We start from the raw sequence: 18,074 nt of genomic DNA, 5'->3' as shown, positions 1-18,074 counted from the left end.
CTTGTTTTTCAATTTTATTAAGATCGAGAGGCATAATATATGCATTATTTTTGTCAATTTTTTATGCTGTTATTATTATTATTATTATTATTATTATATACAAGCATTTGGGACTTAATTCAAAGGAGCCAACGAGCCAGTTATCGAGCAACCCACGAGCCGAGCCAACCCCGGCTCGGGCTCGGCTCGTTTACAAACAAGCTTTTTCAAGAGAACTTCAAGCGAGCCGTGAGCAATCATAGTTTAATCCCTAAGTATTTAACAGGAAACTTACTTTAAAGCGAGAACCAATTGATGAGAACTTGGATGACTTAATTGCATCCTCGCGCGGTGGAGGAAAAAGCCCAGCTACAAAAGAGCACTTGGAAGCGCTCAACAAATCTTGATGTTCAGGAACAATATAATCTTTGTTTTTGTCTAGGAATTGATCGGACTGATAGTGAACCTGATTAACAGGTCAAACGCGTAAAATATAAAGAATTGGCTAAAAATGAAACGCATCAAACAGATTGAACGGTTAAACGGGTCAAAAATTGTTTAACGTGTTTTCTAAATCCACAATAGACTAAATTTGGTTTACAAAAATATATTATATTTTAACAACATAGTTTTTAATCATTACATTAAAATTTAAAAAATACAAATTGGACGTAAATTGTTGCAGGCTAGACTGAACACAATTGAACCGACCTGTTACCCAACCGACCAACCTGTTTTTCTGCCTCTAGATATTAGTAACATTCTTTTCTAGAAAAATTTAAAAGCTTAAATCACCTCTCCAGCATAATGAGCAATGATGAAATCGGAGCGTGCCATTTTTGGTTTAATAAATCGTCTGTGATTTTTGAATGTCTGATAAAGCTTCTGTGAAAATGTTTCAGGAGTTGACTTGGGAAACATACTGGAGAAAGATTAGTTACTCAAAAGCTAACAAAAAGATATTATCAATTTGTGTGCGCATCAAATATCAGAAAATGAATATGAAAGCACACAGATGTGCATGCAGACTTATAATCAATATGCACAAAAACAAGAATATAAATAAGCACGTAAAGTTGCATACCATGCTTCATCAAGCAGAGCAATGATCCCACCAGGTTTCTGAGAAAAGATTTCAAGCATTAGTTTAATGAATAATAAGAAAAAAAGTGACATGGAAAGCTTTATTTTAATAACTCCGTGAGTTCTATTTAAATTGCTCATGTTGAAAACACTTAATACTAAAATGTGCAACCATACTAAAACCCTTTACGAGTTCTATTTAAATTGCTCATGTTCCAATAAGCTTGCGCTTTTCATCCCCGGGCGTTGCACCCAAGGATGAAGCTTGCAAGCTTTTTAAAACATAAAAGACCATTGCTGTTATACCTAATTTACTCAAATAAAAATTTTGTAGGCATCAAAAGAACCTTTTCAATAAGATCTAGGATGTCTCTGTTATCTACAAACTCTATGTAGCTCCAGTCAATTTCATCTTTGGTGTATATCTCTTGTTGCATCCTGAAAACATGCTGTTTGAAGGGACCCTCAATACATATACACGAGTAGAATACTAACAATTTGTCAAAACATGAATTGAGTCACACCTGATTGAAGTGTTTGTTGCAGCTTCTCGTTAGTAAAATTTATACAGAACTGTTCAAAACTGCACAAATTACAAACAGAAAAATGATTTAATCATCAATCATGTTAACAATTTTCTGAGAGCATAAACTTTACCTATTGGTTTTGAAGCTCTCAAAACCATATATGTCAAGAACACCAATCAGAGAATTTGATTTTGAATCTTGCCCGATTGACACGTTAATCTTATCTACCAACCTGTGAGTAAGAAAATCATGCTCGCGAGCCTAAACGAGCCTATTAATTATATAAACTTTATTTAATAGTTAGTTCGATACAGAAAACTATGATAAAACTAACTAAATAATATATACATTATGTTATATATAAAAACAATTAAAAATACCTATAGACTAATTAATAAATCATAAACAAGCCGTGCTCGAGCTTAAAAGACTACTCACTAGCCGAGCTCCAGCTTTAGAAATAGAGCTGGAAACGATCTAAGCTCCAGCTCGCACTCTTTAAGTAAAACTAGTCGAGCTCGGCTCATTTACTAAACCAGAATGTAAAAGAGACTAGGATAACAATTTATCTGAACGTTGTGATTACAATAGAGTCAGAACCCTCAATATATAGGAAACAAACCGGAAACCCTAGACAAGCCTATAACAGGCACATGCGCTAAAGACAAATAAATGCAAATAATAAACTAGTAATAATACACCATAATAATATTTAAAACGGAGCAACCATGAGAGGTTGAAATTACCAGTCAAACAAACGAGAATATAAGGTCTTAGCCAAACCATCCCTGGTGTAAGTTGCACCCTTGGGATCAAGCCTTCTCTTGATAACTTCTTCAGGAGTAACCATCACACGCTTCAATAACGCATCTTCCAATGCATGTAAATCACACCTGCACACACGCATTGACATGTACTCAAAACAAAATGGAAACCGAAAGAAACGAGCATATAAAAGCTGTAACCATACATTAGCAACTCGGCTGTCATCTGAAGATGAAATTTGGATTTATCGTCTTTCAGAATTGCTGAATCAATCTCTTCCCCTTTGGCAAATTCAAGATTACCTAGATGCAGAATTGAAGCCACAACTCTAAAAATTGCATCCTGGAAAATTGGTATGTTATGGTCACAGCTCATTACAAAAAAAGAAAAAAAAACATATAACTAACAAACAGTCTGAAGATTTCACAACCTGTTCCTTTTTGCTTATTCCAATAATATCCATGGCTTTCTTAGTGGCAAGATAATCCTCAGCATCATTCACACCAACAAGCTCATAACAATTTGACTGATTGAGATAGTGAAAAGAAGTGGGATCTCCTAATTTATATTTCTTAACTTCCTTGAAAGGAAAGAAAGAGTTAATTAACATTCTTTAAGTAGTTAGTTAGTTGGTTACATAATTATATACCGGATGCTAATATTACCTCAGGAGGTGCTGCACAAAGGAGATAGAAGCAGTGATAATTGCGTTCAGGATCAGAAATTTGGCAAACACGAGATCTTTCTAGAAGGTATGTCCGAATAGCTGCCCCAGATATTCTTCCATGTTTATCAAACTGAATCTCAACAAACTTTCCAAAACGACTGCAGTAAGTTAACAAAGAAGAATCAGGATAGTTTTGGCCAATGCATTTAATAATGAAAAAGTACAAGAGGTGGCAATTTTTACCATATACCAAGACAACAACAATCATACAAAGTAAATTCAACCCATAGCGAGCTAGTGGTAGGGTGGGATGTAGGCAAACCTTGCCTCTATCCCTGAGGATTATGGTTACGTTTTACTTCTAACGGGTCAAATGGGTAAACTCTAAAAGTTGATTAAAAGCTTATTAATGATGAATAATATCCAGATATACGGCCTCCTGGTTAGCCTCATAATTTAAGAAATATTACTATATCCTATATGCAAAGGAAAGAAATGAATCTGGAAATAATGAGGAGACGTTTAAATCTTACACAATTAACGAAAAAGGGAATATTGATTATTGAACCTGCCCGTCTATCTGTAAAAAATGATGGACAGTTTTTTTTGTATCAAATCATAGGTATTTCATTGGTTCATAAAAGTAAGCACCAAAGTAATCAAAGATACCGAAACCCCCAAAATGTTGCTAAGAATCATTTTGATGAATCCATTCCAAGACATAAAAGAAAAACTCTAAATAGAGACAAAAATAATTCTAATTTGCTTGTTCCTGAAAAAAAAATTATCGTCTAGACATCGTAGAGAATTGAGAATTCTAATTTCTGTCATTTTAAAGAACCAAAATAATGTGCATAGAAATCAATTATTTTGTAAAGAGAACAAGATAAAAAACTGGTGTCAATTTTTGGATGAAAGTGAAAATTTTGACATAAAAAAATGCACCTGGAATTGTTATTTCTAACAGTCTTTGCATTGCCAAATGCTTCCAGAACGGGATTTGACTGCATTTATAAAAATTTAATCAATACAATTGGATAAGTTAGCGTGAGAAAGCAAAGATAACAACTTATTATCAAAGCATCAATACGTCTTTAGTGCTAAAGAAAGAGTAGTTTAAATTCCATTCACGGTTGAATATCAAACTAGTTGCATTTAAATTAGACTCAATGTATGATTCTCCAATAATGAGCTTGACATACTACCCTCGTCAAATTAGTTTGCATTTATACTTGATTTAGTGAAACATTTATAGAGACAAAACAAGTGGTGTGAGCAAGCCAAACCGCTCGCGAGCTACTAGAGGGCTCGCTAAAACTCGAATTGAGCCGATCTTAAATGACCTCGATCCCGAGCCTGAGCTTCATCTATTGAGCTCAATCTGGCTTGCTATCATAAACGAGCGTATTATATATAAAGTTTATTTAATATATTAAATAAAGCTCGAAACGAGCAAAGATTGAGCTCAAGCTATCGTAAGTTAAACAAGTCGAGGTCGAGCCTAGTCGAGCTCGGGCTCGGCTCAGCTAGTTTGCACTCTAGACAAAACAAAGACTTGAAGTTATTGTGCAATCTTACTTCCAAAACTTGTTGTTCAACCGTTCGTCCTTCAGTACCTTTATTACCGCCAACATACGCAAGATATCTCATAAGCATTTTAGTAGTTTCAGTCTTACCCGCACCACTTTCACCACTAACCAGAATTGAGTTGCTTTTTCCTCCATTAACCATTTCCCTGATTGATTTCATGTAAGCATGTCAATGTAATCATTTCCATGATATACAAAAAGAAATATTACCTGAAAGCAACGTCTGCAATTGCAAATACATGAGGACTTAAAGCCCCAAATTGTGCACCGTTGTATTTTTCCATCATGTGAGTATCATACAAGTGAGGCAAACTTTGAAATGGGTTGACGGCGATGAGGATATTGCCTGTATAAGTCTGCCACAATGTCAACATACGTTATAATATTACGGGCCTATCAATTGATTCCCATACATGTTTTTATTTATTCTTAAAATATAGAATTGATTTAATTAAACGATTGGTCCCTGTAGTTTACCCATATCACGGATTTGATACATTTTTGTTTCAGAAACTACACCTTTAGTCCAGTTATTTTCAAAAACAGCAGCACACGTTTAGTCATAGGCTCATAGCCCACAAAAGGTGTTATATTTTTGTGGTAAATTTGACCAAAATACCCCTTTACTATTGTGTGTGTGTTTGTAATTTCTGTTTTTACTAGTAAAGGGGTATTGTAGTCATTTCATGCCTATTTAACAGAAACAAACAACCCCATCTGTGGGCGGGGACTAGATGTGTAACTATTTGAAAAATCAATGGACTAAAGATGTAAATTTCCAAAATAATGTATCAAAACCTTAATACGGGAAACCAAAAGGACCAACCCTGTAATTAATTCTAAAACGTTGTATGGATTAACAATTGACTTTTGACAACATTCAACCTGTTTGGCATGTTCCAATTTGACCCGTTATTAGTTACATAAACAGTGAGGTTGGACATCCTCTTACATAGATTTTATCTCGTTCGTATCTTATAGCTAGATTATGCAAAACTCCAGGCTCATGCAAATAAGAAAGTTTGGTCATGTCATCCACTCCACCATCAGGATACTCCATTTCTTTGGGGTATACTTTTGATAGCTTTGTAACAACCTATACAAAGTAAAAGTTATGAGTTCAAATGGAGAAGAAAACATGAACCTAAACTTGTAACATTATAAGACTACGCTTTATACCACGTGAACGTGGTTGGGTGAGTGCCTCATCTGCACCACGGCACACTACTATGGGTGTGCGTGGTGTGGTCGTGGATGTTCATCTTGTGGGTGTACACATGGTAAAGAGGGGCGTGAAAGAGCTTTGAGGGTGAGAAAATTGATTTGGTGGAGCCAATCACAAAACAACCCCTCTCCATCTTATTTTATAAAAAATTTTATTCTAATACACTTCATTTGATTTTTCTCAAATAACTTGTACTTGATAACTGAAAAAAAACTAAATATGCAGTCTTGTTTATTTTTATTAGCTAAACGTTCCGATATACATTTTAATGAATACAGAGTTATTTTTGGAAAAAAAAAATTGGTCTCATAAGCGGTTTTGACACGTGCTTGGGTTGACATTTCGGATGACAAGTAGTTTATAAATAATAAATAAGATGCATAAAATAATAATAAAAAAAAACACTCACTATCACTTACCATAACACATGTTTATGATAGTGATAGTAATAATCCCACTGCCTAGGTGGCGCCTACATGGCAGCATTTTTACTATCACTTATCATAGCACATGGTCTAAGCCTGAAAGTGAGTGATGTCAAAATCAGAAACTGGTTAAAACGCTGCATAAAAAACTAATATTTAAAAACGATGCATAACAACTGTTTATTCTATAAAATTCCAATCAGAACAACTTTTCTTTAAAAACTTTTGGGTGATTATTTGTTAGCTTTATAGGATGCTGGTTCCGTGTATTTAATTAGCCTCAAAGTTGACATCCAGATTTTTTCTTTATAAGATGGTGAAGTTGGAAGACAAAAAAATATTTAGTTAATATCTGACTCGAGCATAAGAAGTGAATTATCTTACTTTCTTCCCATCAGAGGTTCGGATTTCAGCATCCGTTCCATCTATTTTCAACATTTCTCCATCAATCCAAGCCACAGATGGTTTTTCCAACCATACTTGAGAACCTACGGTTATTTTTTCCGCAGACTCCTGTATATTGATTCAAAGAATCAATGAACTAGAAGTAGTGTAGCATAAAAGTTGAGTATGCAACACGGTGAGGAATAAGAAGGAATTTAACACAAGAATAAACATTCTAATTATGACAATTAAACGCCTTGATTTGAAAATAAAGCATACATTATAATGGCACTGCTACTAGAAACTAACATAAAAGGTCATAATAGTCATTATGCAAAACAAAAGAAGGAAATAAACAGTGAAAAGTTATTGGCATTTGTCACATAATCAAATGCTGAAAACTTTGATAAAGAATCAAAAATGTTGGCCAAAATTGAATATGGTTTACAAAGCCTAAAATGAAGTCTCACACTTATTGTCCTTGTTCAAAATTAAACAGAATCATTGCATTTTCTACTATCAAAGATTCTCTTATATATAAGTGAATCATATCTACAGGCTTTCTCTACATACCACAAAATCGAGTAAAATTAGTTGAAGCTAACTATTGCCTATCATCTAAAGAATTTTGAACATCAATTCACTAAACCATATTACATATTCGAAGAAAATACATCTTTGAAGATCTAGAATGCACATCAAGGTAAATGATTTAGCAACAAAATTTAATTGCTATGTTGAATGACACTCCTATCCTCATGAGTCAAAATAATGGCTAAAACCCCTCAAATCAACAGTATGTAAAGTGCATGTAAGTTAAGTAATTAACAGACTTTGATCATTGTTTATTACAAGTAATGCAATGTAAGACAGTAACATACCATCTGAATATGACAAATTAAACCTCTGTCACAGTGAACTCCTCATCCGTGGCCTCGTAAATCAAGAATGTCCCCAATCTGAACTGTGAAGAAGAATCTCTTCACCATGAAAATAAAAGTGCATTAACTGATTCACCGTACATTAAATATCCCTAACCGATAAACTCAACGTTCGCATTACATATTTCTGTCTGAATCCAAAAATCAAAGCTCGTTCACTTCGAATTCTTCCATCGGTTAACAACCAAATCGATCTTCCAGGAATCGTGAAACAACAGACGGTGAAGAAAAAATGTGAAAATGATTATCAATTGGAGTATTGGACAACCTAGGGTTTCGGTTCCGTTTCAATTGTTGTATAAATTCAATCAATCAGCACAAATTGGTGTAACAAAAGATAGATAGAAGATGAAACCTAGGGTTTTTACCGAGAATGCGGATCGTAATAGATACGAAACTGGATAAATTGAATACTTTGAACGTAGAAACCGTACGTACGACGGTGGTGATGAGTTGGAGAGTGAAGCTGGAAATTGGCGATTGGATTGGATTGGATTGGGTCGATTATCTGCGAGACATGATCGATTGAACATGCTAGGGTTTCGGAGCGATTTCTGGGAGCTCGTTTGTGGTGGTTTGTGAATTCGCGCCTTTTAGCTAACGAAGAATCAAATGGTTCATTATGTGGTTTGATCATATTACTAATTTAGTCCCCAGCTTTACAAGTACACAAATATAGTCCCAACCGTTTAAAAAAGGGTAACACCAATTATGGATGAGAAGAATATCGAATTAACCAAATCGAAACCAAATTAATCGAACCGAATTAATTGGTGGTGATGAAGAGTGGAACTAATCTTTGAAGATGAATAAGATAATGAACGAAGATTGAAACTAAACTTTTAAGGTGTGTTCGTTTCACATAATTCGTGGGATATCAAAGGAATTGTAATTAAAATCCAATGACATGGCATGTTTGTTTCGTTGGAATTGGAATCTTAATTCCATTTTGGTGTGTTCGGTTCAAATAATTGGAATTGGAATTCAATTCCTTCAAATTTCTTAAAATACAGGGATTTCAAATCCTTCCAAAATGTGAAGGAATTCAAGAAAACTCATTGGAATCTTATCTCAAGTTATTTTTAACGAGGACAACGAATAAAACATTTTAGCTTTTTTTTACTTTTTTGTTTTTAATTTATATTTTGAGTTATGAATTTTTTATTATTATTTTTGAATATTTTTTAAGAGGTTTTTAATCTTAATAGAAAACCCATAAAAAAATTCAAAAAAATAATAATAAAAAATCATAACGCAAAATATATATAAAAAACAAAAAATCTAAAAAAACAAAATGTTTTCGCCGTTATTATTGTAAAAAAAAAACTTATTTTGATTCATATTCATTTGTCAAACGAACACATTAAGAATTTATTTAGATTTCAATTCCCCCCAATTCCAATTTATATTGGAATGTTCAGATTCCAAATCCAATTCCTTCAAATTCCAAATTCTATGCAAATTTCAATTCCATTATATTCCGTGAGTGCGCCCAATATTTTTTGATTAAGAACTTTGTTGAATTTTAAGCTTTATTACTCTGGCAGCTTTGTATTCGTATAGTTCCACGTAACACGCGCCTATTTTTATTTTTTGAATTCAATATATATATATATGTGGTACACTAATTACAAGCTTAAATCATCATTTTCATTTCTAAAATTTTATTTGCAATGTATACACATAATTGAAAACAAAAACGACTATAACTGAATCAAAACCGAAAATTAACGGTTGTACATTTCAAAAAACCAATGACTTCGGTGTCAGTGTTGGTTTCGGTTTCGTCTAATAACCGAATCGAACCGTGTTCAACCCTAACACCAACAGTCCCCAAAATGGATGTATGTTAAAATCATACGTTAAGTTCCCCTCACGTGTCAAACACGTGAAGTCAATTCAAGTGCCATCATATATAACTATGCAGACTTGTGTTCATCTCCTGCTCATTGATCTCTGTGATTTTCATTGGAATCACACACATTAGTAATCGGCTTCTTTAAGAACCCCTCTGGAAAAAATAGGAATTAGAGGATGTAGAATCCCACAACTTTGTTACTCATATTCAAAAGAAACAACATGCTTTAGCCACCAGTTATGTTAATGAACAAATAATGTTTCTTTTTTTCGATGAAAACATACTTTCAAAAGTCAATAGCTCGGACCAAACATTAACTCATACATGTACAAATTCTCTAAATCTCTAAATGATTTGCAAAGAATTTTTGATATCACAATCCATATCCATAAACACAAAATAATAATAATAACAACAACCCAAAAATCTCAAAATGAAATCTTAACTTGAAAATATTCGCTGAAAACCAGCAATACAATCACTTCAAGATCAATTGATTTGCGAAACTTCATAAGGAACCATTTCACCACAAACCCTAGAAATTCACTTATCACATGAATCATTATCATTCTTCTTAAAACCAGTGACATGTCTACAACGAGCAACAATAGCCTCTTAAGAAAGTTTATTCATGCCTTTTAATTGCTCTTCTAAACCTTGAAGCAAAAAATCTATGTCGTTTTTTGTTTACAGATATTAATTAGAGAATAATGGAAAGCAAACGTGTTAGCACCAGTGGTCTAGTGGTAGAATAGTACCCTGCCACGGTACAGACCCGGGTTCGATTCCCGGCTGGTGCATACTTTTTTTACTTAATTTTATTCTTTTAAGCAATTACGAACTGCTGAGTGAAATGAAGCATATAAACAATGTTTTAAAACCTCTTTTCAAGTCGCTTATTTATTATAGAAGCATAAATTTTAGTATACACTTTTGACACATTAAGTCATTATATTTATTTATAAAAGTTGAAAGTGTTGAATATCCAACAAAGAAACAATCCAAGGAAATAATCTTTAACATTTTTTGGTAATCTTTAACATATTTTTTAAAGTGTTGAAAGTCAATATTTTTGGTAAATAATCTTTAACATAGACTCTATATGCTTTTGAATGTGTTGAATATCCAACAAAGAAACAATCCAAGGATTTTGATTGAAACTTGTTTTGATACCCTCACTTTTTCATGTATACATGCGAACTTTTAAAATAAACGATATTAGTTTTAGTTGAAACAAATATTGAATAAGCTCCAAATGACATCAAAGTTGTTTTCCCATCACCAATCATAATAAATATACAAAGCAAGACTATATTTTGTTGGATTGTATTTCAATTATAGGAAAATTGTTAAAATATGTAGTGCGTTCTTTCAATTTGTATCCAAAAATATATGTGGGCTTATAAATATTTGTTTGTGTTTTGCATATGGGCTTGTGCTGATTAATGGGCCTGGTGGAACTTTGAGAGATATGGGCTTGTGGCAGATTGTGGGCTTAAGTTTGGTGTTTACATCTGATCATCGTATCGTCTCCATCATTCAACAATAACAATTAAGGGTTCTATCGGTCAACATAAAGGGGTCGATCTACATGATCTTTTAATCATATTTATTCTCACCGTCTTGCTTGTATCTTGTTTGTTCTCTCCTGATCCATCTTGGACTTGAGTGTTTAGCGTTCATCACATTGATGTTACGATTGTTTATATGAGTGTATTCGAGATACTTTCTTACATCATGTCGTTACTGTTTCCTTGGTTGAGATTCATATCATATGCTAGGGTTTGAGTCTGTATTTAGCGTTCTTGAGAGTATTGTTACTAGATCGTTGAGATGATGATTATTAGTTTGTATTTGGTTTTGATTGTATATGTAATTGGTTTCATATCAAGATTATTCAATAAAAGTATAGTTTTATGACAAAAACCGATTATACAAATTTCAATACATGGAGGTGTGATGCAACCTAGCAATGTGATTTACCTTTTATACATTTTCTATTGAAAACCTTGAGGCGTTTTGAGGTGTTAAGTTTCAACAGTTGAGGCGTGGGGCGAGAGGCAAGAGCTTAAGTTACATCGGTTACCTTGTTCCATTAGTTTGGTTCCGGTTTGATTTCATGGTTTTGGTCAAAGCAATTCAAATGAGTTTGAAATTTCACGTAATATACAAATGGTACAGACTAGTATATTATCGTTACCTCTTGGGACTAAAAGAATAGTTCTAAGAGGAAAATGAATTAAAATTAAGAACACCATCATTACACTTTGAATATGTTTGGCACTTTAAATCTTTAATCAATGGTTAAATTCTATTTAACCACTTCGACATGCACTACAAGATGAGAAAAAAACGTGGTCAGGATTAGGAACATACATTAAAATATGCAAAGGGATAATAGTTAGTACTTTACATTAAACGTGGTGAACACTTTACGTTAAAATATGTAAAGTGTCATTTTCGTCCTTATGATTTGGCAAATAATGCGAATTTAGTTCAAAAGGTTTATTTTTTGCATATGGACCCTCCATGTTTCTCGGTTCTTGACAATTACATCCAAATCACTAACTCCGTTAAATTTATTCGTTAACTCAGGGGTAGACATGTCTTTTCACTATTTATTTATTATAATAATTATTTTAGTGAACTGCAGTTTTCGTCCTTGTGGTTTGTCCAATCTGCGGTTTTAGTCCAATAGTTTCAAGTTTGCAATTTTCGTACTCGTAGTTTCATTTCACTTCCAATCAAACCCGAATTTATTAACCTCGTTAATTTTGGTCGTTAATCCATTTGTGTGCCCCTCACGTGAAGACCAGTTTTGTCGTTTCTCTCCCTAAATAAACTTTAGTCCTAATTCGCAAGCCCCCTCACGTGAGGGGCTGTATTTGGGGAAATAAATAAGGAACAAAACTGCCCCTCACGTGAAGGGCACACAAATGGGTTTGACGACCAGACTTAACGATATTAGGGAATTCAAGTTTAATTTTAAGTGAAACGAAACCATGGGGAAGAAAATTGCAAATATGAAACTACCGGACTAAAACTGCATATTTAGACAAACTACAAGGATGAAAACCGCAGTTCACTAAAATAAGTATTATAATAAAGAAATGGTGAAAAGACATGTCTAACCCTGACTTAACGATTAAATTTAACGGGGTTAGTAATTTGGATGTAATTGGCAAGAACTGGGAAACGTGGAGGGTCCATATGCAAAAAATAAACTTTTTGGATTAAATTCGCATTATTTGCCAAACCACAGAGACGAAAATAACACTTTACTCTAGTTAGTATAACTCTACCAAACAAACCAAGTCTAACATTAATGTAAATAACATTATTATATATATATAAATATATATATATATATGATATAAGATATCTAAAAGTTTAAAATATACTGTTAAATCTTATGTTCTGGTCTACTTTTAGCATGATGCGTAAACCAAACCATTCACTACGGTTTGAAAATAATCGTCCGACTGAAAGTTAAATTGAAAACCGACCGTGAAACCAAAACGATGACCGTTTTGGATGATTTCACGGCTTTAAACCGAATTGTAAACACCACTAACTATAATTGTAACTTCTCATAGCTAAGCACGCCGCACGGTGAATTTTGTAATACTACGGCGTAACTCACTTTAAATCCGTAGGAATATGAGAGTGTAACAACCATCGTATGTAGGTAGAACATAGAAGTATACATTAATTTAAATAAAAGTGTGTATCAATATTCAATACTATCACACGGGGATAAATAAAATTTAGAGATCATTCAACCTATGAATATATATATCCAATTTGATTTTGGATTGAGAATTGGTTAAAAACTTAGAGCATGTGTCTTGACTTATGTCCACGTGTCTAAAATATTGCAAGTGAAAAAACGACAAAGAGAGTAGTTCGCAGGTGCGGCGTTCGGCGGGAAAATATTTGTTTACCTTTGGAGACCAAACATTCGGACCCACCAAACCTTCAATAATTACGCACGAACGGTCTTTAATCTTCAACTTTATAATCCACACATGCAATCAAAACTAAAAGATTCATTGAACTACACAAACTATACATGTAAGTGTGCATAAACGTGAACAAACGAAAGTTAAAGATAAAGCTAGTTACTTTTTGTTTAGAGTTGGATTATGGATATATTACCCTTGTCAACAAACGTAAAACTTAGAGAGTTCCCTAGGTTACCAGGTTGATATGAATTATGATAAACTAATATAGGTCATGCTTAGATATGGCAATGGGTCAGGTTCAGGTATTCCCAAACTCATACTGGTTATTAAAGTCTATCCCAAACCCGTCTCATACCTGTCGGGTTTTAATCGGGTAATTACCCATCGGGTTTCGGGTTTTTCCATCGGGTTTCGGGTTTCCTATCAGGTTTTGATAAATACCCGTTGGGTATATCCGGCTCAACACCCGTCGGGTTTTGACAAAATATAGTTAATCGATTACAAAGATGGTTAACATAAAGATAAAATATCTCAAATAATTGACATAAACAAATTTTTACAAAAAATATATTTGGATTATAATACATATATAATATAATAAGCTATATTTGGTACATCAGGTATATAATCGGGTAAATGGGTTCATGTTATCGGGTAATCGGATCGGGTAATAGGGTATATTAGAAATCTCAAACCCGCGAAAAATTCCAAAACTAATCTCAAACTCATTCCAAACCCTAATGGGTCAAGTATTACCCGTCCCATGTATGTCGGGTTTCGGGTTTGCCCATCAGGTTCGGGTTTCATTGCCATCCCTAGCCATGCTTTGGATTGTTAATATCTAAACTTTCCTTTAATAAAACAATCTACATATCTGGGGTTTCAAACCATGGTCGGCCGCGAACCGACGTGCAACAATTTGACATTCTAAAAAAAACTAGCAAAAAGTTTTAATTATATATATTTACCTACCTTTTTTCCCTGCATCCGTTAAAACGTTTTTCTGTCTCCTAATTCGTCAAAAAGTTGTTTTTTTTTCAAACCGTACGAACGTTTCTTTTTCAACCTATTTAATACTTTTTATGTGTTTTAATATGAATAATTTTTTTATTTGGACCGTTTATGTATTTCAAATTTTCAATATTCTTATATTTTAAATTTAAAGATATGTACGTTTTTCTCAATGTTTATTGACTTAAAACATCATAAACGTTTAAATGAACAAATACTGGCAGAGGTCATGTGCACTTAATTATTTATGCTAGGGGTCCATAATGCATGTGTATGCTTATATTTTCATTTATGCCAAATAATGGTCGTCCGTTTACGTCAGTGCATTTTAACGAACATAAATGTAGTAACGTAAACGAACGCAAAATGAACATATACGAACACAAACGAATTGAGTGATTTAAAAACTATTTATATTTAAAAAAAAAACTTTCTCTCTCTCCCTCCCTCACACATCTAATTGAAATAAACAATTCTTTTAGCTAGCATCTTATTTGTAAAAGAATATTTTTTTTAAATAAATGTAGTTTTTATTACGTGATACCAAACTTTGAATTATGACGTAATATATTTAATAAAAGGAGGCATGTCTAAATGGTTAAAAATAATTACCTTCTTTTTTAAACAACACTATCCAACATCTAAGTAAGTATTCATGAAACGAGATGTCAATCGTGTACATACTGATTTTAACGCTTCAAGTCTAACTATTTTAAAAACATCATCAAAAAAGAAACTCATTACTATAATAAAACGAATTGAATCAAATTTTAAACCATCACCTTTAATGAAATTTGATTAGAGGGTTTAACAAGAGGAAAACTCATGAAACATAAATGCTTTTAAATTTATTTTAAATAATTATTTTACATTGTACTGTAATTTTAATTTACTTTTTTTAAATCTGTACTGATCTTTGATTTCAAATTCATTTTTTTGTGATTTTTTTTTATCAAAACCTGGTCTTTAAAAAGATAACAAATATTACTTTCTTAACTTTTTAAAGACCAAATTTTGATAAAAGAATGAGTTCAGGCCTTGTAGAATGCAAAAACTTAATTAGTTTGTTAAATTTTTTATATTTATTTTTTTGCTAATAATAGAATTTTTTTAACTAATTCAATTTCCAACATTAGAAATTGCAAACACAAAATAACATATTAAACAACACATTAAATAGTAATGACATTACTCTCTTGTCTCTTTACAACCCTACAAACATACTTTCCTTGTCTCCCCTTACGCCTTTAAAACCATTATTTTTTGTCAATCTTTTTTTTTCAAGTCCCCTCGTGTGCACCCATCACAAGCTTCCAATCTTTTCCCATGGCATCCACCGTAGGAACTGGTTCACCTTGTGGTGCATGCAAGTTTCTCAGAAGAAAATGCACTCCTGATTGCGTCTTTGCACCCTATTTCTGCTCCGAACAAGGCCCCGCTCGTTTCGCCGCCATTCACAAGGTGTTTGGTGCAAGCAATGCTTCAAAATTGTTGCACCAAGTGGCGGATGCTGACCGCAGTGAGGCGGTGGCTACGATTGGCTATGAAGCTCAAGCTAGGATCAATGATCCTGTTTATGGTTGTGTTGGGTATATCTTCACCTTACAACAACAGGTATATATATCCACGTTCATTTCAAAACCAATAATATATTAAAAGCTGCAATTGTATATTGCGAATAAAAGATAATCAAAGTAGTGGATGAGAGAAATTAATTATGACGGTTTCGTAACCGTCTTATGTCTCATATTCAAAACACTATGTACACGTACATTAATTATATGTTCACTTGCTCTCCATCACATGATGATTGTATATTTAGATTTTTGTTTTCCTTCTTGGTTGTAAACATGGATTTTAAAGGTGTTTATCATCTACAAATCTACAATTAAAAAAGATGTTTAAAGTTTCTAATTTTAATATCATAAAGTAGTTTAATATCTATCTAACTGTAATCCATTTAAGAAACTCTATCCTCCACTAGGATATATCTATATATATTCTAGCTTTGTCATGTGGGTATATATATATATATATATATATATATATATATATATATATATATATATACAAATTCTTCATTTATTTCATTCATGAACCATTTTGTTTAATTAATGAAACTTTAGGTTGCATGGTTACAAGCTCAAGTGATTCAAGCCAGAGCTCAACTGGCACAAGAATGCAGGGATTCAAGAATTAATACTGAAACTCAATGGTCTCCTAACATGTCTTATCAGAATTACATGAATGCTGCAAATTTCATGAATTTCAACACATCACCGCAAAGTTCGATGGACTCGGTTGATCATAGCAATGAAGGAATGCCGATTCACTACGATCATGGGTTATTCGAGAAGAGACTTTCTGAGAGTGATTTGGGCGAGCTTCAAGAACTTGCAGTGAGAATGATGAGGAACTGATCATGTAGAATATTGCATGTAGCTAGCTAGTTTGATCTTGTGATCAAATATATATGGCGTTAATTATGGGACCAACATATATGTTAATAGCTAGACTTTAAGTTAGAGATGAGTTAAAAAGGCGCTATTAAAGATTTCATCTTGAAATTACTCTTGGTGAAAAACCTAAATTTCAAAACTAAATGCTAGTTTATATGGTGCTCTTGAATATAATTGGTATTTTTCCTATCATGAGTTTGATACTGATCAGAAAATAGTTTTAACTTTGTTTTTGAACATTCATTTTGAGTAAATATATGTTTCAAATACTTTTCACAAAACGCATGTAGTTGGACTATAATATAGGGTGTTTGGCTAAGATTTTGTGGTTGGAAAAGCAAAAAAAAGTAGAATAAGGACATTCATATATATATATATATATACTAGTTCTAGAATAAGAGAATGGTGGGTATATTTATAATTTAGTATTTCAAAATCAAAAGTCAAAATAAAAAGTATGATTTGTTGCTTCTGAAAAACAGCTTTTTAACACATAATAAAAGGCAAAAACGAAAGGTGCTTTTGTGATACCCAAACATGTTTTTTTTGCTTATTTTCTTTTGAAAATCAAATATGCAAATAAATAAGTTTTAAAAGCTTAGCCATAGTAATAGTTTTGGATGGGTAGCCAGTTGCAAAATTGTCTTGGGTTATCAAAGCTGTGAGAATTTGCACACATTGCAACCGTTAGCATCCTTATAGTTAGAGAATTCAAAGATGTTTACGAAGGAAATGCTTAGAGAGGGAGAGAGATGTAGTTGAGAGCGTATTGAGTGCCTATTCTCATATAGGTGTATCATATTCCTTTTTACCATTCGGACCGACTATCCATTGTTGGCCTCCAACAACGACACAAATGGGCAAAAACGACCAAATTTTGAGGTAAAAATGGTTGATAAAGAGACAAATCTCTTTCCCCCGGATTTTTTTTTCAAAATGGTATGTATTTACAAAAAAAAAAGGAAAACGAGGAAAGTCAAAAAAAAAGGTAAATGATGTATCCTTTCCTGCCACCAGAGGATTAGGAACAATGGTCTTGAATACGGATTAGGATCCTCCATTGGCAGGTGAGGTTCAATCATTGGGACCTATTCCTTCGCTGCCAATGGAGGATTAAGAGGAGCAACTTCCAAACCCCGTTTGTCCCCGTTTGTGTTCCGTTATGTTACTTGTAGGAGTGTAGTCAAACAAAGAGG

At 33.1% G+C, this 18,074-nt stretch overlaps 1 protein-coding gene, 1 non-coding gene and 1 pseudogene across 2 annotated transcripts; 2 read left to right on the top strand and 1 right to left on the bottom strand.

Moving 5' to 3' along the window:
- Positions 1-221: 221 nt before the first annotated feature.
- LOC143598602 (myosin-11-like) lies at positions 222-6,779 on the bottom strand (annotated as a pseudogene).
- A 3,393-nt stretch (positions 6,780-10,172) lies between these two features.
- TRNAG-GCC (transfer RNA glycine (anticodon GCC)) lies at positions 10,173-10,243 on the top strand. The gene has a single exon. It is a non-coding gene; the product is annotated as a tRNA-Gly (tRNA).
- A 5,287-nt stretch (positions 10,244-15,530) lies between these two features.
- On the top strand, positions 15,531-16,993 carry LOC143598601 (LOB domain-containing protein 16-like). Its single transcript, XM_077076780.1, has 2 exons — positions 15,531-16,033; positions 16,546-16,993. The coding sequence occupies exons 1-2, from the start codon at positions 15,746-15,748 to the stop codon at positions 16,837-16,839; spliced, it is 582 nt and encodes a 193-aa protein (XP_076932895.1). The 5' UTR covers positions 15,531-15,745; the 3' UTR covers positions 16,840-16,993.
- Positions 16,994-18,074: the final 1,081 nt, after the last annotated feature.

The sequence above is a fragment of the Bidens hawaiensis genome, unplaced genomic scaffold (assembly GCF_021521415.1).
Source record: "Bidens hawaiensis isolate Kalapana, Puna unplaced genomic scaffold, B.hawaiensis_p1.1 tig00050564_1, whole genome shotgun sequence".
NCBI lineage: Eukaryota > Viridiplantae > Streptophyta > Magnoliopsida > Asterales > Asteraceae > Bidens > Bidens hawaiensis.
The sequence above is the reverse complement of the archived record's forward strand: the minus strand, read 5'-3'. Positions and strand labels throughout refer to the sequence as shown.

Coding starts and splice junctions, on each gene's coding strand:
- LOC143598601 (XM_077076780.1), top strand. CDS start 15,746: ATGGCATCCACCGTAGGAACTGGTTCACCTTGTGGTGCATGCAAGTTT. Junction 16,034..16,545: donor TCTTCACCTTACAACAACAG/GTATATATATCC, acceptor ATGAAACTTTAG/GTTGCATGGTTACAAGCTCA.